Source organism: Zonotrichia albicollis, chromosome 27 (assembly GCF_047830755.1).
Source record: "Zonotrichia albicollis isolate bZonAlb1 chromosome 27, bZonAlb1.hap1, whole genome shotgun sequence".
Taxonomy (NCBI): domain Eukaryota; kingdom Metazoa; phylum Chordata; class Aves; order Passeriformes; family Passerellidae; genus Zonotrichia; species Zonotrichia albicollis.
This window is the reverse complement of record NC_133845.1, coordinates 7,985,230-8,008,525: the sequence shown is the minus strand read 5'-3', so window position 1 is coordinate 8,008,525 and position 23,296 is coordinate 7,985,230. Positions and strand designations below refer to the sequence as shown.

The following is a 23,296-nucleotide window of genomic DNA, read 5'->3' as shown; positions in this document are numbered from 1 at the left end:
GGGGATTATATGCGGTGCTTTTTTATTAAGAGCTCTGGGTGCCAGGGCAAATCTGACTCCGACCATACATCCGAAATGATCGTGTTTTTATATTCTATTGTTATATAACTTTCACGTTAATTATTAAACTTATATTGTTCTATTGTACACATAGATTTAGCCCCCCTCTGAATTTCCAACATAGTTTCTCATTATCCTTCTTATGGTTATATAATAATTATATTTAATTACTAAACAATCATCACATCTAACAATTATATAATTTATCATACTGCTTACGCAGGTGCAGTTGATCTGGGAAAACACAAAGCTTAACATTTTAGATTCTAATTTTTTCCAGGGCTCCACTATCACTATGAGCCCTCACAGCTGTTTCTTGTTAAGATTTCTCCCCAGACTCCTCATCTCTGTCCATACAGTGGCGCTGCTGTGCAGAACAGCAGTGAAGTGTTTTACTGGGAGAGGCTCAGCTTCCCCCTTAGCACTGAGAGTCTGTGCTGTAGGTTTCTGTTTCAGGAACACTGGCACAGAAGCTCAGGAAGAACCACACAGCCACAGTATTAGAAAATATCCCAGTTTATTGCAGCATCTCAGTTCTGAGAGTTTTACAAAACAATGTATTTACAGGTAAGGAAGGGACTAAGCTGGAGTGTGCTTTGCTGGGGCAGGAACAGACTACAGAGGAAAAAGGAAGAAAATCAGCACATTCACAAGTCACATTTTTCTTTACAAAAGTAAGACAGGTATAAGGCTGGTGTGCACAGCTCATTGGTGTTGTCCTTGTGGGGAGCACTCCAAGAAAAATTCAGTGCAGCCCTTGTGCTCTTCACAGTGATTCCAGGCACCTGGGGCTCAGCAGAAACTCTATCAGCTCAGCTCAGTATGATGTTAAGGCACAATGCAGTGATGCCAATGGCTCTGGGTCTCCACATGTGCCAGCAGCTCTGCCTTTGGCTTCTCTCATAGCGAGTGATAGTGTTTGAGCAATGCCCATGGCTTTCTTTGGGGTGAGTGATGGCTTTGAGCTCTGCCTGTGGCTTCCCTCAGGGTGAGTGGTGGTGTTTCAGCCCAACATCTCTCTTTCAGGCCCCCAATCCTGGACTTGGCCAAGCCAGAAGCAGAGCTGGACAGAGGACAGAAGGAGGAGACCATGGTGTGGGACAAGGGAGGCATTCCAAAGGGAATCTCCCCAAAACTATGGTAAGACCTCCATTATGGCTGAACACCAGAGAAAGGATATGGACGGCTGTTTGAAAACAAATGCACCACTTAGAATATATGCTGAAACCTTGTTTTTGAACTTGTCCAATAAAGTTTGCCTCTAAACACAAACTGTCTTTTTTTTGATTAGATTTTTTTAAAAAGTTTATTACTATATGAAATCTTGAATGATGGCTCATTCAAATTGTTCATGGGAGCTGCACTAGCTTACCCCCCCAAGGGAAACTTCTCCAAATACGGATTTCTCAGACTAAGGCGTAAACCCAACCATCAGCTCTGGTTGCACATGGAGTCCCAGGCGCTCACAGCGAGGTAGAGGGAGGGTTGAAGTTCACAGTAGAGGCTGTGCATGGCTGGCACTGCCAAGTGTCTTCAGCCAGCGCTGTCCAAGAGGTGTCCAGGCAGGGATCCATCCCTAGAGGCCTGTGTGCTCCTGGATCCAGTCTCGCAAGCTCGTGAGCCGGCTGTACACCCCAGGTTTGTTCCTCTGGGCACAGCCATCGCCCCAGCTCACCACGCCAGCCAGGAACATCCGACTGCTGGGCTCCACACTGACCAGGGGCCCCCCAGAGTCTCCCTGCACAGAACCACACAGGAGCATAAGCACCAGCCCCATAGATCACTCTCGTGCACAGTGTTAAAGTCACTCACAAAAACTGAGCAAGAAATAATCACTAAATCTCTGTCTAAGTCAGCTGTCATTACAATTTTTTGGCCATTTCCTGAAACAAATATTTAAGCACGGCAGTAAGAGCCACAGTGCCAGAACAAAGAGCTATAAAATACCAGTCAAGCAGCCTGGCTTGCTAAGACTCTGAATAAAAGCCAGAAATTGGAGTATGGCTGTATATCGTATCTGGTGAGATGGAGTCTGGGCTATAGTTTTTGAGCTGTAAGTCATGCATCAACATAACTTGCTGCTGGTGCCCATTGTAATCTGTTCATTTTCTGAATCCAGGAGAATTCCCATAGATTTGTGTTATGTTAAAAATGTAAATATAAGTGGAAGCACATGAGCAAAGGACTGTCTCCCTGCCTAATAACCAATAACCAGCACTAAATCCAGGTGCTGCCTTACCTGGCAGGCATCCACACCACCGGTCAGGATCCCCACACACATCATGCGTGGTGTCAGCTGGTCTGTCAGGAGCTGGTTACACACAGTCTGGTTGATGAGCCGGATCTCTGCCTTCTGCAGGATGGAGGCTCCTGTGCCTGCCAAGATGGAAGAGCATCATTAGTAAAAATACACATTTTTTAACAGCTCCCTGTTTTTCCCTCAAGAAACACAGAAATCATAGACTTGTAAAATTTCAGAATGGTTTGAATTTGAAGAGAACTAAAGTCTGTCTTGTTCCATCCTGTGCCACAAGTAGGGACAGTTTCCACTACACCAGATTGCTCCAAGCCCTGTCCAATATGGCCTAGAATGCTTGCAGGGATGTGGCAGCCACAGCTTCTCCTGGCAACCTGTTTAAAATACATCAGTGCAGCACCAAATCACATGCCAGTGCTCACCTCCTTCTGCAGTTGCTCCCCATCCAGTCACCCACAGGTCCTTGCCCACAGGGAAGTTGTGGGTGGCATCGGGCAGGCAAATGGGCTGGACGACAGCTGTGAAGGTGACAGGGCTCTGCAGCTCCAGCACAGCAATGTCATAGTCGTAGGTGTAGTCATTGAAGAAGGGGTGGGAGATGATGCGCTTGATTTTGCGGGTTTGCACATTGGGGCCACTCCGGTCACCTTGGTCAGTCAGCCCCAGGTAGGCTGTCCATAGGCTGGGATCTGAATACCTGCACAGGGGCCATGAAATACAGGGTGAGACCTCAGCTTGGAGACAGCACTGCTCACTACTTTAAACAGTTTCCTTGAGGAATGCCTCTCAGAGTCAGTGTTGGAATATTGTGGTTTTGGTCGCCACAATATAAGAATATTAAACCATTAGAGAGTTTCCAAAGAAGGGCAACAAAGACGGTGAAGGGCCTTGAGGGGAAGCCATATAAGAAACAGCTGAGAGCACTTGGTCTGTTCAGCCTGGAGGAGACTGAGGGGAGACGTCATTGCAGTTACAACTTTCTGTGTGAGGGAGAGAAGAGGGGTAAACTCTGATATCTGTTCTGTGGTGCTCAGTGACAGGACCAGAGGAAACAGCCCGAAATTGTGCCGGGGAGGTTTAAGTTGGGTATCAGGAAAAGGCTCTTTTCTCCAGAGAGTGGTCAGGTACTGGAACAGACCACTGCTTGATGCAGGGCAGTGGCCACAGCATAAAGCCTGACTGAGCTCAAGAAGCATTTGGATGATACTCTCGGGCACATGGTGTGACTCTTGGGGATGGTGCTATGCAGGGACAGGAGCTGAACTCAGTGATCCTTGACGGTTTCTTCCAACTCAGCTTATTCTGTGATTCTGTGAAATACCTGGAAGCACAGGGATATGAGGCCAGTACCTGATGCCCTGCAGTGGCAGGAAGCAGTGTGCTGCCGACACCAGCCAGCTTGCTGACACCAGCGAGGCCCCACAGATGTGGCCCTGGCCCTTGACGTGCAGGCTGACCTGCCAGGGCCACTCTCCCACGTCCGAGTTCTGCCCACCAACGATCCGCGACTTCCTGATGTAGGAGCGGAGACCACAGTCTAGGGCAGAGAAGGAGAACAGGGGCTTGGTTTCTCCTGTTCTCATCCCACGCCTCCCCTCTGTTCCTCCAGGACATCTGACAGCACAAATACCCTGTTTACACATGTCAGGAAGGGTTGATGTTCTCTGCACAGATGCTAAATTAGCTACAACATTTACTGGCCAACTCTGTAAAGGGGAGATAAGCCCCTGTATTACCCATCTAAGCCTTCCTGAATAACACAGACACCCCACAGGCCGCTAAAGAACGTGGCTTGGATATTTCCATATCAAGCTCCTGTACAGAAACACACAGGGGCTCTCTCTGCCACACTGGGGTGTTTCTCTGAGAGACCCAGCCCAGAGTCCCATGTCTCCCCTATTCCTGAGGCACTCACTGCAGTTGTCCTCATCAGAATGATCCTCACAGTCCTGCTCCCCATCACACTCGGGGTTCTGTTTGCTGATGCAGTGTCCACTGCGGCACTTGTACGTGTACTCCTTGCAGGGGACCGTGGTCTGGCCTGCTGCAGGCAGGATGGAGGCACAGGGGTTAGTCCCAGTTCTGGGGAGGTCACATCAAGTCCACCTCTTCTGCCCAACCCCAGAGCATTTACACCCCATGCAAGCACACACATGAGGGTGCCCAGCCCCAAGGAATTCCATCAGAGGCTGCGTTTGCTGGCAGTCACCCTCCAGCTGACCCTCACCTGTGCTGCAGCTGCCCTCATCGCTCCCGTCCCCACAGTCGTCCTTGCCATCACATTTCTGTGTGCTGGGGACACACTTCCCGTTGTCGCACTTGAAGCTGTCAGCTGGGCAGCCTGGGGACAGAGAGCAGCTCCTGAGGGCTGGGCATGAATAGTGCAGCACCTCAGCACATGGCTGTGCCCAGCTCCTCTCCCCGAGACAAGTAAAGCCTCTGCAGCTCCAAAATACTGTGTCTCCAATCTCTTCTCCAAACTGCACACCACCACGCAGTTATTCAGCCCTTTCTATTCCTACAGCTCTGCTCATCCTTCTTTCCTCTGAGCTCTCATTCACCTGTATCAGGTGAGCACTCATCATGCCTGGGTTTTTTTGCCTGCTCATTTCCAGCACAGCACTTCCCTCCACCCCACAAGCCTCCATCACCCTAGTCGCCCCCTGTGTGCCTGCTTGAGCCCTCAGCCCTTTGTGCCTGCAGGGTGAGTCACTCACTGCACTGTAGCTCATCGCTGTTGTCACCACAGTCGTTCACGTTGTCACAGACCCAGAACCTGGGCTTGCACCAGCCATTCTGGCACTTGAACTGCTGCTCCGTACAGGCTGGAAGAGCAGAGTAAGAATCACAGGATCATTTAGGTTGGAACAGACCTCCAAGACCATCAAGTCCTACCTGAGACCAATCACCACTTTGTCAACCAGACCAGAGCACCGAGTGCCATGTCCACTCATTCCCTGGACACCTCCAGGGATGGGGACTCCTCTTGGAAAGCTGTTCTAATGCTAGAAATTAGGGGAGAGGCTGCAAAGGCACCTGTGAAGTCACCAGCAATCCACCCACCATGGCAGCTCTCCCAGTGGGTGTGCAAGCACTTGGGAACCCCAGAAACCAGCTCGGGACTGTGCACATGTACATAAATACACTACACACTCAGTACATCACAGTATTGCCACTTCTCTGGAGAACAAAGCCATTTGGAGCTGTTGTGTCTGAGGTAGTGGAGGCTGAAGCTGACATCATAACAGCAGGACAGCCAGAGGCAATACTGAAGGAAAGCAATTGCTGCAAGCAGTGGGAAAGCACCTGAGAAACCAGGATCATGGGGCAGCAGCACATCCTTCCCCAGAAAACTGCCCCTTCCAAACCAGGGCACCCCGTCTTCTCTAATAAACTGCAGACCCTGGACAATAACATTAACTATAGGACAGGTGTGCTAATCCAAGAGGAAAACCTGTTACACAAAGAAACAACTCCTGTGTGTCCCATGGGTTTTCCAGATGAGCTCTGCAAAGCCTGCCCAGTTGAGTAATGAAATGTGTCCCTCCACACCACTCAGCTCAGCCAAACCCACAATCAGCAGGATTACACAGAAAAACACATTCCCAGCTGGAAAGAGAGTGCGATGCCACTGGGAGAGGGCTGGATTAGCAGGAGCCCACAGCTCTTAGGCTGAGAAAGGATCCCCAATTGTGCACCGAGTCTCACTCCAGTCTGGAGGAGGGCAGCAGTGCTGGTTCCAGCCAGCACTGAGTCACATTACCCAGAACAAGCCTAACCACCCCATGGTCAGGCACCATGGCCTTTCCATGCTGTGCCAAAGAGAAACCAAAGGCTAGACTTACTGCAGGACCTCTCATCACTGCCGTCCACGCAGTCCAGCCACCCATCGCAGCGCATGCTCCTGTCGATGCAGCGGCCAGTATTGCAAGTGAACTTACCAGGGCAGGCTGAGAGGGAGAAAGGGACAAAACCACACATGAGCCCTCTTGGTGTCCCCTCTACATCCCTTCTGCAGAGTTTCCTATGCCTGCTTACAGCAGAACACAACAGGAAGATCAGGAGGTTTTCAGGAAAGCAAGGCATGCTGCTATGCCCCTATGGAAAAGGCTGCTTCCCAGTTTACAGGGCAGTGTAAACACAGAGGAGGGACAGCTCCACATCTCAGGGAAATGACTTTCCCCTCCCCAGCCCCAGGGTTTCAACTCACGGTCACTGGAGTCGTAGGACAGGAATTCTGCAGAGAAGCCTGTGTCTGTGTAGGACTGGTCCGAGTGGAACCGGAGCTCGATTTTGTTGGTGGTACTGGCCACCACAAACTGGGAGCGCTCCCCACAGTACCTGCAGGGAGAGAGCAAACAGGAGTCAAAAGGCTCGAGGTCAGCACCAAGAAAACCTCCTTCTATCCCTGATCTCCCTCCACACTCGGGAAGCTGAGAGGGCAGGAGAGCAGGGAGCAGGTCTGATCCCAGCACAGACTGCTGGGCCTCAGGGTCCGAATTCTGCTGCTGCTGGCAGAAGGTTTGGGCCAGTTGTAAACACCAACTTGTGACTTTAGGAATGACTGGGAACAAGTTCTTCCACATCCTTGCCTGCCCTACAATGTGTCTGATCTCAGATACACTGGACTCAGGCAGGATCCCATCTCACCATGGGCAGACTGGATCACGTACGTGAACAGCACTGCAGAGGCAGGTGCTGACTTTGATACCCTCTCTCTGAGGCAGGGTCAGCTCCCTTGTCCAAAACACTGTGAAACAAGATTAATCACCTGCCTCTGAGATTCTGAGTTTTCTCTCTGGCCCAGCTTATATCAGGCTGAGGAATGCATCTAGAAATGCATCACAGGACATGAGTGCCCTGAGAATGGAGAGCTGCTCGTTCAAGCAAACCTACCCCAGATGTTCCTGCCTTCCCACACATGAGCTATGTGCTGTGATGCTCCATAGCATCTGAGGGGTGGTTCAGCTGCAGCACACCACAGTACCAAGTGTGGGACTCCCCACTCATCACGGGGCAGTCCTGGGCTGAGGCAGCTGTGGGGTTTTCAGGGTCTCCCCCGAAAATGACTGCTGTGGGCCTCCCGAACAGAGAAGTCCAGTTAAGCACAACCTGTCCAGACCCCTCAGGCAGGCTCCAGGGCCGCAGGCAGTCTTAGCAAGCTCAGCTCTTAAGTGAGCCCAGCTCTTTAGTGATTTTCAGCTCATTAGTGATTTTCAGCTCTTTTGCTTGTTAAGTGCCTTTGGCAGATGCAGGGAGAGAGAGGAGAAGCTCTGTGTGAGGTTCCACAGAGATGTCTTTATTGGTATCTTCTGGAAAGGGTCTCAGTGACAGCTCTTCTGCCAAATTGGGCAAAAGTAGGGGTTTATATAGGGTACAGGAGTTTTAGGAAACAGTCCAATAGTAAAGGTCGAGGCAAAAGTGACCTATAGTCTTACACAGAGATAACAAGGGTCTGAAGGAAGAGGGGCTTCTTTTGGTCCAGTCATCATGACTAGGCATTTTCTGTCTTAGCAGGTCCTGTGCCTGCTACACTGGGCACCCTCCTGCCTCCTCCCAGCCCTCAGAGCACCAGCACACTTGTTCCCACAGCAGATTAAGGAAAGCACCAGTTAGTGTGTAAGTAAATGAAGCCACTCCATGGGTTCAGCCACCCAACACCCACCTTGTGCCGTTGATCTGCACATAGTCTTTGGTGCAGGAGCTGACTGGGATCCCAGGCTCCAGCACAAAGAACATGTTGAAACGCACCTTCACATTCTTTCTAGAGGGAACCTGCAAAAGGAAGCACGTCAGTGGGATATTCCTTTCTGGAGCAAGAAAAAAGGAATAATTTCACAGGAAGAGGGTTGTGCTTGAGGGAGGACAGAAGATAACTAAAAAGGGGAAATCAGTTTTCCAGCAGGAAAGAAACAGCTTCATAAAAGTCCCTGAGTCACCCTGGCTCCAGAATCCCCAGTGTAACAGGCATACAGAGGGGTGGAAGCCAGACCTGTGGTCAACAGTCAGTAACTGGCATGTCCCAAAGCCCACACTCTCATCCTTCTTGCATGAAGTTACAGGATTTTTCATGGTCTTCTGTGGGGTTCAGGCCTCTTACAACCTCTTCTGCCTTTGCCTCCAGTTCCTAAAGGCTCCCTCAATCATGCCAGACTTGGAGCCTCTGGGCCCCAGTTGCTGTGAGCTCCCTTGCATCATGTCCTGTATGAGCAGGGTCATTTGACAGACTTGTTAAGGGAAAGAGAGGGCCCATCTCACCTCAATGTTCCAGACACAGTCCATGTCTGGGGGGTAGTGTGCTGGGTAATAGGGAGTTGTGAAGGTGCCACTGTCTCCCTTCAGGGTCTCACCACAGGCTAAAATCAAGCAGGAAGGTAACAACAAATTAGAGATTTAGATGTGGTTTTTCCAAGCCTCACTCAGCTGGCTGTCATTGGAGGCAGTGGCAACAGTCTCTAGCATGGTTAAGTCACTCTCTGGAGAGAGCAGCTTTGCTCCAAGGCTTGAGAGAACCCAGGAGATCAATTAGGTGCTTCCATCAATCTGCATATCTAATCCAACATAATTCTCATTTTTGCCTCCTTGGGGAACATCCTTACTGCAGTCAAGAACACCGTAGGCAAGGCAAGCACCAGCTTCCAGGTGCTCCAGCCCTGGAAACATCCCTGGCAAACTGACCCCAACCACAGCCACCTCCCTGTTCAGCTGCCCGTGGCAGGGAGACATGGGGAAACAGGCCAAGGCCTCTGCTCACCTTTCATCTTTGGAAGCTGGAAGAACTCAGCCTTAAAGCCAGGGAATCGTCCCTCCTTGTTGGTAACCAATGTGACTAGCATGACGTTCTGGGAGGAGAGGAAGGTCAGGTTGTAGGATGGGGCATAATTCCCACAAAGTCTAGGAAGCAAAGGACAGAATTTGTAAGGCACTACTGCACAGGGAGCCTCAAGCAGCACAGCTCAGCTCTGAGCAGATCTCAGGATCACCCCAGACTTGGTGCCATACAGGAACACCCACCTAACCAAGGCATGGGGCTCCACGGGGCTCAGAGAGTCATACACCTTGATGTAGTCACTGTCATCTCTGCATGGCTCCAGCTCCAAGGTCTTGAAGGTGAGACTGATGCTGGAACTGGCATCTGCCCTCAATGCCCAGTAGCAGAGGGCATTGTTGGGGTATGGGCTGTTGGGGAAGCCTGGCGTGGTGAAACTGGTGACCTCCCCTTCCTTGGCGTGAAGGGAGAACATGCAGCTGTCTGCCCAGAGAGTAGAGAACAGTTAACAAGGCAAAGAAGCCTTGCCCTGCCTTTCCCTGGGATGCAGAGAGTAATTCCTGCAGGCTATCCCAGGGCAGATACCTCTTCCTGGATAACAGCAAGGCCTATGCCACAGTCTGTTTAACCCCAAAACAGCTCTAAGAATCACACTGGGGTCTGCCTTGCATGCACAGAACCTCTCTCCAAACCCTTCCCCATCCTGCAAGAGAAACACCACCCTAAAGACACCACTGAGATGGAAGAAGAACTGTACTTACTGTCCCGGGCAGAGTGAGCTATGCTGGGGTCCACAGCTGCAGAAAAAACAGAGCTGACATCACCCTTTGGGCTATGGGAAATCCCTGGGCACAAAGCCAAGGTTGTTCCTCAGACTGTCATTGATCTGGCCTCACTTGTGGAACCTCTCCCTGCAAACTGGCAGGAGAGCTCTTTCCTGGCCTCTGGGAGCTGAGGGAGCAAACTTTCCCTCTGCAGAGGGAGAACTCATCCTTGTCCCTCTTCCCTGGGCTCAGAGGAGAACACAGAGCATTTCAGCAAAGGGGAACAGGCCCATGCAGTCCCCTTTAGACTCTACATCCCGTTAAGCTGTGCTGTGACATCCAAGCCCTTACACCACCCTCAGGGCTGGCTTTCTCATGAGAGGGCTGACCAGCACCTTCTCCTTCCAGAGAAATATCCCACCTGATCCCATGCAGAGGCCCAGGGACAGCGGGACCGATACTCACGGAAAGCAATGACTGACTCCACCTTCAGCATGGGGTTTCTCAGGCGCGGGTTCCACCTCTGCACCAGGCTCTGCTTGTCAGCCATCGCCCTGTCCAGGCTCTCTTCCCGGTATTTGGGCACAAGGAATTCTGACCAGTAGTAGGCAATGACACTGCCTTCACTGTGGAAAGGGTAATTGTGGGATGAGGGCAAGGACAGACATGGGAGGACTCAAATACCACTAGAAGGGGTCAAACTACTTGATTAGCCAGTTTTGGAGTCTGGCCACAGGGAAGGGAGAGTTTCATTACAAGTTAAGCAAACAGCAAAGGCCCCTGCCAGCCTGAGCAGTCTCTCTCAGTGCTGCCAGGCACCACCCACTGCAGTTCACTTGATTTTTCCCAAGACATCTGGCAGAAAACCAAATGTATTTTCAGGTCACTTTTTACTGCTCACCCTTTCCTGTGCCATTCAGGGTGATTACGGGGGTACTTCTATCCCAGCATCCTGGGAAGGAGGGTAAATGGCTGATGTGATATCCTGGCGTCCTAGATGGGGCTCAGGCAGTGCCTAACACTCACCTGAAGGCAGTGATTATTGTCTCTTTGTGATAAGGACCAATATCAGCATGATTCTTGTAGATCTCCTCCACCTGAAAGGGTTAAAAAGAGGTGTTCAGCATGTCTAGAAGTGAGGAAAAGGGAAAGGCTGAAGACAGAGCTTCAAGCCTGCAAAGGAAAACCAGGGCACATCCCTGGCATCCCTGTGTGCAGGAATCTGCAGAGCCAAAGAAAGAAAGAAGGAGAGTTGAGAGCCCCAGAAGAGCACAGAGCTGCCCATCACAGCCTGTTCTGACTCAGCTCACCCACTCTTCCCTGGGGAAGGTGAATCCCCAAGTCTGAGGGAAGAGGCACAGCTTCAGCCTCTTTTAGACACCCTTTTAGCTCAGTTCCTGGCCCTGACTCATCCAGTGATTCTGGGACGTGCCCTGGCAGCTCCTATGGCACCAGGAGATACCATGGCACTGGGCTGGAGCTGGGATGTCAAGATCCAGTTCCAAAGAAGGTCCCTGCCCCCAGCCAGTGTGACACAGTTGTGACACAGTGAGCAGGGAAAGCTCCAAGGAATCTTACATGGCATATCCCCATGGCCATGGGGCAAGAGGAAAATTCCTTGCTTGTAGAAAGAGGGAGGCAAGAAATCTCTTACCGTGCTCTTCACCTTCTTGGCCAGCATACTGAACTCTGGAGAGCTGGAGTTCTCATAGGCGTCCAGGAATTCCCAGTTCAGAACCCGCAAGTGGCCATTGAAAACCTTCCGGACAGGTGTGTTCCTATCTGGAAGGGAACAGTTCAGGGTCAGGAAGGGCAGTCAGAGCTGGGACTGGTGCCACAGCAGATCCCCAGTGACAGCAATTGGGGCAGGGAGGTGAAAATGGTGTCTTCAGAGCTTGAGAGGGCACATGTGAGCAACACCGGGTAACAAAGCTTTTCCATGTGGAGGGATATGTTCCCAGGGTGTTACCCTACATGTCACCACCCACCAGACGTCACACTCACATTTGAAGTGCCAAAACAGGAGGCCAGTGGTGAGGGAGACAAGCAGAAAAACAATGATCAGGACAGTGATGACCACCTGCCGCTTTGGGCCGCGCTTCTCCATCTTCTTGGAGTTCATGGCAGGGAGGAACTCCACCCCTTCATCCAGGTTGTTCATGTCCTGGGAGAGGAGGGAAGGCAGGACAGTGAGAAAGCTGTTCTCAAAGCCTGGCTTGGGGAGGTCCAGCCACAGAGCAGCCTGAAGCAGGTCTGGGGACGAGGAATGCGGCGGCACTGAGAGCAAACCTCAGTGTTGGCAGCTCCACAGCCATGGCAGGACAAACCCTGAAGGTTTCTTCTTTGCTTTTCTGCACACACCTAATTCCTTTCTGGGCCTAATTTAAAGTCATGACTTCAAGCACACTCAGGGGCAAGTCCACACAACCTCCTGTGACCATGGCAGGTCACAAGCCCACAAGCTCCAAGATCTGCCTCAGCAGATGAAACTGCAGAGAAAAATTCACCCCCACAAAGTGCTCGCGTTGTGCAGGTGTGTCACCCAGAGCTCATGGGGCACAGCATGCTATAAATAGCATTTCCCTAATAGAAGAAATCAAGCTGCTTCCTTCCTTTAGAGCTTTTTCACAGCTCTCTGTCATGCCTCCTGAACCAGCAGCACTCCTGTGTTTCTGCTTGGAATCTCTCATCCAGCAAAAATACTTGCTAAAAGAATTAAACCAAAATATTAAGAAAAACACACAAAACATCCCCACAACCCACGAGCAGCCATGCTCCCGGGACAAGACGTGGAAGAGAGGAATGAGGAATGACACAGCTCTTGCTGTCATCATAATGGGCTGAGTGAGGAAGTGGAAGATGCGTTGAAGCATCGAGCTCTGTATCAGCTGTAAAACCTGAGCTCTATATCAGCTGTAAAACCATTGGTATCCCAAGGTTTCAGTTTCTCTCACCTTCTGTTCTGTTCCTCCATCCTTGTCCTGCTTGTGCATCTGTACCTCTCACCTGGGGGGGAGCTGGGGGGAAGGTTTGGACAGCTACAGACCTAGATGTTTTTCAAGGATCCCACACAGCATCCTTGGCACTGTTGGACATTGTGGGGGCCCAGATCCACAACGACCCTGGCACCTCCTCTCCTGCCAGCACAGCCAGTGGTGTGGCCAGAGCTCACCACATCTGCTTCTGATCTGTGCCTCCCTTGGGAAGGAAGGGCTCTGCACGTGCTGCAATGGCCCAAAACAGGAGGATCCTTCACCTTTCTGCTCACCACCTTCCCATTTTCTCCTCAGCAGGCATTCAGCAGCTTCCTGGGCTCTGGAACCTCAGCATGGACACCACGGCACAAAGTGCCAGCTCACACAAATATGTGGCATTTCCATGTGCCCCATGCTCCAGAAGGGTAAAGCTGTCTCCACAAACAGAGGGTCAGGCTCTGCCTGTCCTCTCTCAGCCCAGGGCTCACACAAACCTACTCCAACAGCTTGGGTTAATTTGAAGCAAATGTCACAAGCCCCTAAATTAAGGAAAAATATGTACAAGGGGGATATAGCTTGATAGAACACAAGGGAATGGCTTTGAAACGAAAAGATAGCAGGGTTTGACAGGATACTGGAAAGAAATTCTTCCCTCTGAGGGTGGTGAGGCCTTGGCATAGGTTGCCCAGAGAACCTGTGGCTGCCTCATCCCTGGCAATGTCCAAGGCCAGATTGGACAGGGCTTGGAGCAGCCTGGTCTAGTAGAAGGCATCCCTGCCCATGGCAGGGCAGTGGGACTGGATGGGCTTTAAGGTCCCTTCCAATCCAAACCACTCTGGGATTCTATGAAAAACAACTAGCAAATGGGATCCTGCTAACATAGGGATCTCTGAGCCTGCTGTACAGACATAAGGAAAACGCCATCTTCACTGCATTTCCTCACTGAACTTCCAGCAGGTACTTCATCTTATCTTTCCTCAGCCTTGCCTGGCAGGAAAGCCCAGCTCCCACTTGAACCATTCCCCCACTTCTTTTGCCCTTTTCTTCACCCAATGCCTGTGCTCTCCTCCCACCCTCCACACCCCATTGCAGCCTCTCTTCCTTGCAGTATTTGCCCAGGGCCCTTCAGAACAGAAAGGGAAGTGGCAGGCACCTTACTCCGAGTTGTTGTCAAGGACTCTAAGTTTAATCCTCTGCAAACACCAGAAGACCACCAAGACCAGAGCAGCTCGCCAGTTTTCACATCACCTGCTCTCAGAATCCTCTCAGTTTATTATTTGGAGGTTCAGGGAAGGAGCCTTCATTCATTTTTGAGCTTTACTGCCTAAGGCTAGACAGAAAGAACTGTTTCTATCCCCAAAATCCACCCACCTCCAAAATAAAGAGACCTAGCAGGGCTACAGAGGACAATGCCATGGGGAATGCTCTGAATCCTGTTTGGCTTCTGATCATACAGGAAAAGCTTGAAGGAAAGGAAAGGAAACTTTGAAGCAGATGGCACACAAAATAAATCTTAAATACACAGAGACATCCTAAATCAAGAAATTCTTCAATCAAAGTCAAGACTACCTGGAATTTGACACACAGTCTTCCAAACTAGCTCCTACCAGTTTTCCAGTCATGAAATAAATCCCCCCAAAACCTGGTAAAGAAAAGAAACTGGCCACAAAGCTTGCAAACACATCCTCTCTCCCTCCACAGGGCTGTTTACAATGCAGAGCCTTCTCAGGACTTCCAAGCCATTGCTGCTGTTTATCAACATCTGCAGGAGTCTATGGCAAGAAGACATTCTCAGGCACTTAAATGATCTATCAGTTTCCTCAGACTTCCTGGAGCCAGCGAGGAAGAACTGCAAAGAAAACCAATTTTCCACAAGAAAACTCTTCAGCTGAGTTCATACACTTCCGTTTCACCAAACTGCCAGGATAAAATAAGAGTCAGCAGCAAGCAGGAGCTCCTGCTGTATGACACTGCACAACAATGTGGCTGATGCATTTTAACATCCCCTTTAAGCTAAAGATTGTGTCCTTGCAGAGAGAAAACTCTCCCAGGGAGAAAAATCATTGCTGTGATTCAATCAGAAGGCAAACAGAGCCCCCCTCTGCCTCCAGCACACACAGGCAAATGCACTGCTCCTGGGAGCAAGGAAATTAGACAGGAAAACTCACCATGCATTCTCTTTAGGCAATTTCCCTGCTTTCCTTGGAAAAAAAAATAGTATGAAAAAGCTAAACCTGGGAGTTTACAGTCCACCTTCGTCAGTTTTTCTTGCTCCAAAGCTGAGCCAGCAGCAACACAGAAACTTCTGGGAAGGTTACTTTTGTTTTTCCACCAGTACAAGGTGCACAAGCAGCCACTGACACTGCTACTTGCCAGAAGTTATCCCGTGACTACAAGCAGATAGGAGGCATGATCCAAAGAGGTTTCCCTCCCTACTCACCCTCTGTGCTGTATTCCAGCTCTCATCCTCTTCCATTCCCATACCCTATGAATGCCATTATATTCCTCAGCCAACACACACACTTGTGTGAAGAGCCCTCACCCATCACAGCCTGGGTAAGGAACAGCCATTCCTGCAAACTCTTCCCAATACCCAGTGAAGAATCTGAAGCCTCTCCCAAGCACTGGAATGATGAATCAGGGCACGCAGAAGGTGAGGCCCTGTGTCCTGAACTCTAAGAGGCTGAAACCTCCCTGCCCACGCTCTGCACAAAAACCACCAGTTTGACCTGAGGATGAGACTAGCCTGTGTCCCACAAGTGCAGCTCAGCCTCTGCCCCCCTCACTCCCTGTGCTCCACATGCCCTTTGCGCCCAACACATGGAAGGAAAAGTACCCTGTCACCATTCTCTAAGCTAGACGGAAACCAGACAAAATCACATGCAAGACAGGCTCAAAGATTATGGTTAAATCAAGAAAAAGACAACTGCAATGTAATCTCCTTTAGCTGATGGCTGCTGCACATTTCCCTCGCGTGCTCTGAACAGTGGCAGCTCTAAACTAGAGAGGAGCTGACACATACTGGGCTCACCTTCTCCATGGTTCCTCCAGAAACCGTCTCTAGCCCCAAGTGACTCAAGGTCTGACTGTCTCACCCTTCTCAAGGAAACTGCTCCAATAAACATTATTAACAGAAAACCTCCCTTGATATTCTCTCTGCCTTAGTCACTGCAGCAGTTACTTCCTTCTGCTCCTCCTCACTCAGTCCTTGCCGGTACGGCCAGGCTCCCCACACAGGGAGTGTGACCCACACTGGTCACAGCACCAGCTGTGGCAGCAAAACCAATCCAGGGAAAAGTTCAGACAGGCACTGCCCCAGCTCTCTCATGCCTCAATTTCCCCTGGAGTACCAACTCCATGAAGAAATTTTGAAAAGAAGTGCACATAGATGGATTCATAGAGCGCTTGGAGGGCTCCTGCTCCTCGGCACAGTGTTTGAGCTCAGTCCTGGGGAGAGCAGACCTCCTACTCCTCCTTCTCTAAGCCACACAATGTATTTTTAGACAGTGACTGTGTTCAGTCAAACTGGACAAACCAGATGCAGAAGTGACTAATTCTGTCAGCAGGAAATTCAGCTGGCACAAGGGGGTGGTGGGAACCAGCTCTGCACTGGAGATCTTATGGGAAAGCAGAGAGATTCTCCTGCAGTGGGGGATCATGGAAAGGCTGGGATACGCCATGGAATATGGCTCTCCAGCATGATGTGTGCAAAGCAGGGGTCCCACTGGGATCAGCATCCCCCAATGAGGCTGGTTTCTGCCTTTTTGGCACTCCCGGATGGCGATGTGTCCCAGGCACCAACCCCCTTACTGTTCCCCTCTCCTCCAAAACAGCTGATCAATCTCTCTCTCAGTTTCTGCATCTGTTTACAGGATTTTGACCCACAGGACTGGGCTCCTGGCCATTAGTTTCACCTGTCCTTTATGAACACCAGATAATTTGTTCATCCAGCACCAGACATGAGATTTACCAACTTCCTTTGACTTTCCCAACTCCAGACTCTGCAGGTCTGCCACAAGACTGCTCAGGGCCAAAGCTGCCCAGATCATACAAGGTAAGAGCAAGTGTGCAAACAAATAAAATCTCACAGCAAAAAAAGGTCACTGTTTGACACCAATGTACACAACCAAGAAAAGGAACCCATAAAATGCCAAGCTGGAGGAGGCATAGGGAGGTCAGAGATGAAGCGGAGTCATTGGACAGCATGGTTAGACTCTTGAGGGTAATTACAACTTGCAGATCCCAGCCTGTGTATCCAAGAGGCAATTCCCACCTCCTCTTTTGTAGCCACACCTGCCTCGGGTGGTGTTCAATAAAAACTAAAACAAATACCACATGAGAAACGAGAAGAATGAAACCTGTTGACCGGGCCACAATCTCAGGACATAGCCAGCAAGGCAGTTCAGAGCTCAGGAGACCAACACGGTGGGGTTGTGTGGCAAAAAGTTGTATTTTCAAAAGCTGAGAATTCCTGGATCATGTTGAAAGCCCACACCAGCTTTGTGGTGCCAGTATGAGGGAAAACAGCCTGTTACCCATCAGAAAAAGTAAAACAAATGTAAACCGCATGTGCAACTCACTTCACCCAAGTAGCTCAAGTACAGCTACAGCATCCTTAAATCAACTCCCTCACCAACTTTTTTGCAAACCCAAATAACTCCTCTGGAAAAAGATCTGATAAGAATCATCTTCTCACTTCTCACTCTTGATAAGAAATAGATGGAAACAGCACACGTGGGAAGCGAAGTTTATATAAGGCGTATTCATGCTGTGCCACCCCACCACAGGCAGCAAAGCACCGAAGAAACTTTGCCAGTGCATTATTTTTTGTCTTCAGTTCTGTATTAAGGGCAATGAAGCTATAAAATGATGACATCAAAACTAGAAAGGGAATATGGGGCAAGAGCTCAAGGACAGAGTCCTCTAGACTGTGCACCTTCCAGGCGCAGAGGGCAGGTGCAATAGCAAAAGATACAGGTCACACACACCTATTTCACATACCAAGTTTGAGCTTAACCCTCTACAGCAGATTGTCTTGTGATCACTCTGAGTCATATGAGAAAACAAATTCCTTTAGGTTTATTATAGAAGAAACTAATGTTAATTTTTGCAGAGATAGCATAGGCTTGGCTTGCTGTCCTGTCCAGGCTGATCAGTGCAGCTCTGTCCTGCATCACAGCAGCTCAGAAAAAGCTACCATGCTTCTGTTTTTCTGTGGTACTAGAGGATTTTACACTTAAATCTTAGCAACTCTTGGGGAGAAGCTGGGAATAAAGGTACTCTACAGCCCTGATCTGTGTACCTATGGGCCATGAAATTCCTCCTTGCAACACACAGATGTCCCAAGAGCGGCAGAGAAACATGCCACAGATGCAAACAGCTCATTTAAATCACTTGTATGTCTTTCCTGGTACAGACAGAACTGTCTGGAAAACAGAACTGCCTCCAGCAGCTTAACCAAAGCAGCTGAGCCCCAGACCTCAGCCTCCACAATCCTTGTGACACTTTACTCATTCCTGAAGTTCTGAGGTGGATCGGGATCATGGGTCTCCGATGTTTGAAGCCAACAGCAAAGAAAACATGAGCACCTCCAACCAGGAAATTCTCCGTCTGCCAAACCCATCCCTGTTGGCTGCTCCCTCCGCATCCCAGCCCATGGCCCGGATATTGCAGGGCAAATTATTTCCCAGTCTGTCCCCAGCGGCCTTTGGATGGAAATGATACATTCTACTCTGGGCAAGGGGAGAGAGAACCTTTGTACCGATACCTTCCCCAGAGCCAGGCCCTCAAAACACTCTCACTGCTCCCTCAAGGGTTTTACAGAGTGATCTTTCATTTGCTGAGCAAAGGTCTGGCCTCAGCCCTTTTCTCATTGTGTCTTCCTTATCCCTGTTTGCTTTTGGCACCAACAGCAGCCAAACTGGCCCAAGCAGCAGCTCACCTGCCAGCCACTACCCCAAGGAAACACTCTGCACCTTTCCAAGGAAGAGTAGCAGCTTCTCCTCAGCCCAAGAACTACAGCAGCTCCTTTACCAGCACAGGAGGAGACACAAGATGTTGCAAAACCACTAATTTCCTCCACTCTCATGTTTATAAGGGGCCAAGTCCAACAACAGTCCATGGGTGACAAAATCCTTGGGTTGTTTCCTGCCAGGAGAGGCAAGTACTGTCTTCAGGGAAGCTGCTCTGGATCAGATCTGTCCCTCTTAAACTGACACAGGGGGAAAACTGATCCAGAACCAGGGAAGGGATTCGCTTGAGCCCTCAGTCCTGCATAAAGACAAATCAGAGCACAAAGCTATCTTCTGCCAGGAGAACAAGCCAGGCAGGGAAGACCATGTCCCACAGGTGCCACCCCAGCCTGTGGGACAAGGAGCCACCCCAGGGACAAGGAGCTTGAGCTGAACTGCTTCAGCGAGAGCATCTCCTTCGCACTCCCAGTCACGGAACACACCGGACAGTGAGATAGGAGGCAAGGGAAAATTTCTTGCTGCAGGCCAGCTTTTTGATCAGTGCCAGAACCAGCAGCTCCTATGTTGCTGCGAGATAATAACTACTAAAGCCAGGCCTCAGAGACAGACACCACACAGCCTGCTGGTAAGGTGGAAAATGCTGTTGTCCTGCTTTAACCCAAAACCCTGGGTTTGGAAGAGCTCTGTGGCACAGAACAGGCTCTGGAGGTGCAACCCAAACTCAGCCATCCCTGCCCGACCCTCAGCCAGGAAGATCTACACAAGAAGCTCACTCAAGTCTCAGAACACACTGATTAAGCAGCGGTTAATTAATGAAGCCCCACAGCCCTCCCTTTACAACGCTTGAACAGGTTTAGTTGGATCTGTTGCTAAACAACCGAGAGCCAGGCACTGCACACAGCTTGCTAGCATGGAGTTTACCTTTACTCACAACCCCACTGTCTTTAGCTGAAGCTGAAACCAAAAGCCCCGGAGCGACGGCAGCACCAACACCGAGGAGATCCAAAGCCGGCACTGACAGGCGATCTCCACTTCCCCAAAGCTGGTTTTTTTCTGCTCTGCTGAGCTCAGCAACGTCCCCCACACAAGTTCTCCTGACCTTACCCAAGGGTGAGCTGGAATCCCCCCTTCCTGAGGGATCCAGAGCAGCCCTGAACCCACCAGGCTCGAAGGAACCAGACGAGCAGAGGGCGAGGCATCTCGGCCCACGGCTGGCAGGTGCTGTGGGAGCTCCCCTGCCCAGGTGTGCCCTCACCTGCAGCTGGGTGCTGTACCGCACGCCGGCCCCGCTGGCCGGGGGGCTTCGCTCCATGGCCGGGGCAGTGCGGCGCGGCTCAGGCCGCCATGGCGCGGTGGCTGCGGCCTGGGCGCCGGGCCCGGCTCCTCCTCCCGGCGCTCCCGCAGGTGCGGGCAGCCGGAAACGCCCGCAGGTGCTGGGCCGCTCCCGCCTCGCCTCTCCACAGAAATACGGGAAAACACCGTGCCCAAAAGCCCCGCATCAGCTCTGCAACATCCAAGAGATCCTTCAGCCACAAGCTTTGCTTTAGCAAATGAAACCAGAAAAATCTTGTCTTCTAAGAGAGGCTGCCCTGCAATCGGTAGGAGGGCTGGCTGGCATGCAGAGATGCACGGTTCCTAAAGAAAAGCTTTGTGTATCCAGGGTCTCATCCCTCCTCCGGTGACAGCATTATCATGCTATGAAGCCCTGCTGCAAAGAGGGCACTCTCAGCACTAACAGATAGTTTACCCCAGGGACAAGATTCATGCTCCCAAAAACATTTGGTTCACTCAGAAGCAAAATATTACCTTTCCTCAGCCTGAAATCTGCCCTCAGCAAGGCTACATCAGTGTAGGAATGAGCTTTCTCTTGGCTAACAGAGATCAGATGCAACGTGAACAACACGGCAGTGCTGCAGAAACTGCTGTGCACCCAAACGTGGCACTCAGGGGATGCTCACATAGCAACAGCCCCTGGGGCCTGTGTGGTTTAATATTAAACAGAGAGGGAAAGGAGGAACTGGGGTTCTGAGAAAACTCTAATGCAGGTTTAAAAGAATTTATAACACTGAAAGCTGCATTCAATCTTACTTCACGATTTACCCTTTCTTGAAAAGATGATTCATACACACACATTGCAATATTTAGGTTTCTCACATTCAAGAGCAAGTCAGGATTAAAACAGCTAGATCAAACTCACTCTTTCACATAAAAGTTCTTCCTTTCTCCATCTTACATGTGCCAATCCGTATGAATATGCAATATGCCCATTCAAAATTGAACTGGCCACCCCATGCTGAGCCACACTTTTTACACCAATTGCATCCTGCCCTGAAACTGAATTTTTTAAACACTTGACCACTTAAAACTGCCCAAAACTCTTGTTCTGGTACAACAAGAGTTGCTGATCACACGCAGAAAATACCTTGCTGAGTCTCCTTTGTTTCCCCTTGCTCTACATGGTCTCCTGCGGAGCAGAAGTTTTGCAGGCTTTTTGCAGGTGGTTTTTTTGGGAAAAAATAGAGAAGGAGTGAGGTCTCTGAGCCTGCTATGGTGTAGAAACACATAAACCACCGCCTTCCCTGCCCCCTCAGCAGCTGCCAGAATCCAACCCACCGCAGAACACGGCACAGGAGGCAGCATCCCCGAATTTAAGGTAGTCCTTTTGAAAAGGTGCCGTGTTAGTCAGGCTGATGTCAGGAGCTCTCAGCGCTCCTGCTGATGCCCAGCCCTGCCCAGCGCTGTATTACAGCCACTCCCTTACCTGCCTGGCTGCAGTCTGTCTTAACACCCCCGTGAAACAGCATATTTTGGGTACAAAGCAGCTGCTCCCAGCTGAACTACTGCTCCTACATTCTACACATTCTTCCTGTTTGGCGCATCCACTGATCTCCTCCAGGCTGATGGCAAGCAAACACCCCTGCATCAGGAATGTAGATGATGAGGGCAAAATGTGAAGATCCACAATCCCTGGTTCGACACCGAGCTGTGAATGCTCACTGTTTCCTGCCATTCAAGCCACTGACATTTTACAAACTACTTCACGAGCCCTCTTTGAACAAGGGGACACAGTCACCGTGGGGAAAGCCAGCAAGCAATATATGTGCAAAATGTAAATATTATATAGCTGGGAGGTGGCTAGTTCGAGGCCTCAATACCAGGGATTCCGGTTTTTCTGTTGCTGGAGTACAGGGATTTCCTTCGTGGCTCTGCTGCAGCCATTACCGAGTCACAGTGGTGGGAGCAAGTCGCCTCCTGGGCAGAGTACAACCCCAAAACATACAATAACAATTCCCAACCTGTCTGCCACGTGCTTTTTTTAGTGAGAGACTTCCATGTCTGACTGAAAGACGCTGAGCGCAGCCGAGGCACGGTGAAAACGCAATAAAGCATAAAGTTCTAGGCACTCACCTTCATGCAATGGCAGCAGCCACCCGCAAAGCTTCTGTTTGCTCCCGCTGGAACCAGTTCATCCAATAAAAGCTGTCACCTCCTCCTCCTCCTCGCGTTGTCTCAATGTAGCCGCAACAGCATCTTGAGAGCAGAGACGAGGTTTGGGAGGAAGGCGAGCCCTGAAATCTGAGAACCAAGTCCGGCTTGGTCAGAATCTGTGCGAGTTGCAAGAGCTAAATCGCCCTGAGCTCGAACCCCAGACAAGGATCAGCTGCAGGAGCAGCAAACTCTGTCGGGGCAGGCAGGATCCTTCCGCATCAGCTCCCAGCCCTAGGAATGCCATGCACGTGAAGGAGGGGAAGAACTGCTTACAGAAGGAATGAAGGCCGGCTGCCGGCGGGAGAGGAGTCTTCTGGTGGAGGTGGTTGCCAGGAATTCTAGCAAAGGAGCACCATCCATCCACACCAGCGACGGGCCAGATTCACTCAGGGACAAAGGCTTTTCCTTCCCGTAGTATGGCTCAATGATTGTACTCTCAGCGCGACTCCCAAATTCAAATTTCAGCGACAGTGCCCTCCCACCCAGATTCCTGCCAGGCAACCCTGAAACCACCCCATCTCACAGCTCAATCCGGTCCGGCAACTTCTAAAGCATTACAAAAGACTGGGAGAGAGATAAAACTCACAGGGTGTCCTGTTACTTTGCATTCCAAAGAGTAAATAAAAGGCTGATTCAGTGGGAGGAGAGGAAAACGTCATCCAGCAGCGCTGTGCTTTCCAGCTGAACAGGCAGCCCCCAGAGCAAGGGCTGGGTACCGCTGGGGATGGGCACAGCCACCTTGGGCTGATCCAGCCTCTCTATCTGCAACGCAAGGGAGTAATTACTGACTGTGGAGAATGGGAGCTGGAAAGGTGTAGCAAGTTGCTCTCAATTGGCTACATGCTGCTCTGGGGCAGAACAGGGAGGTGGCACTCCCCTTCCCAAAGCTGTTCAAGGGTTACTGTGTCATTTGGATGGAAACTTCTCCTTTGATCTCAAATGCTTCTCTCACGAGCTCAGGAATGAGAGCCCTGCTCCCAAAACATGATTTTGGCAGAGATCAGAAGTAG

At 50.5% G+C, this 23,296-nt stretch overlaps 1 protein-coding gene across 12 annotated transcripts; it reads right to left on the bottom strand.

The window, feature by feature from the left end:
• Positions 1–560: 560 nt before the first annotated feature.
• On the bottom strand, positions 561–22,999 carry ST14 (ST14 transmembrane serine protease matriptase). 12 transcript variants are annotated; one of them, XM_014273706.3, is made up of 20 exons: positions 22,873–22,999; positions 22,206–22,373; positions 11,855–12,014; positions 11,505–11,632; positions 10,877–10,947; positions 10,316–10,476; positions 9,848–9,883; positions 9,332–9,569; positions 9,072–9,211; positions 8,576–8,673; positions 7,983–8,092; positions 6,528–6,658; positions 6,163–6,267; positions 5,035–5,142; positions 4,545–4,658; positions 4,233–4,361; positions 3,668–3,854; positions 2,740–3,014; positions 2,300–2,436; positions 561–1,798 (listed from the first exon to the last, which is right to left on the bottom strand). In XM_014273706.3, exons 2-20 carry the CDS (start codon positions 22,209–22,211, stop codon positions 1,637–1,639), a joined length of 2,496 nt encoding a protein of 831 aa, XP_014129181.1. In that variant the 5' UTR covers positions 22,212–22,373; positions 22,873–22,999; the 3' UTR covers positions 561–1,636. The 12 variants fall into 12 exon arrangements, with proteins under 12 accessions (XP_014129181.1, XP_074415613.1, XP_005496397.1 ...); XM_074559512.1 differs by having other exon boundaries at positions 11,931–12,014; XM_005496340.4 differs by lacking the exon at positions 22,873–22,999 and adding an exon at positions 22,560–22,859.
• Between the last annotated feature and the right edge of the window lie 297 nt (positions 23,000–23,296).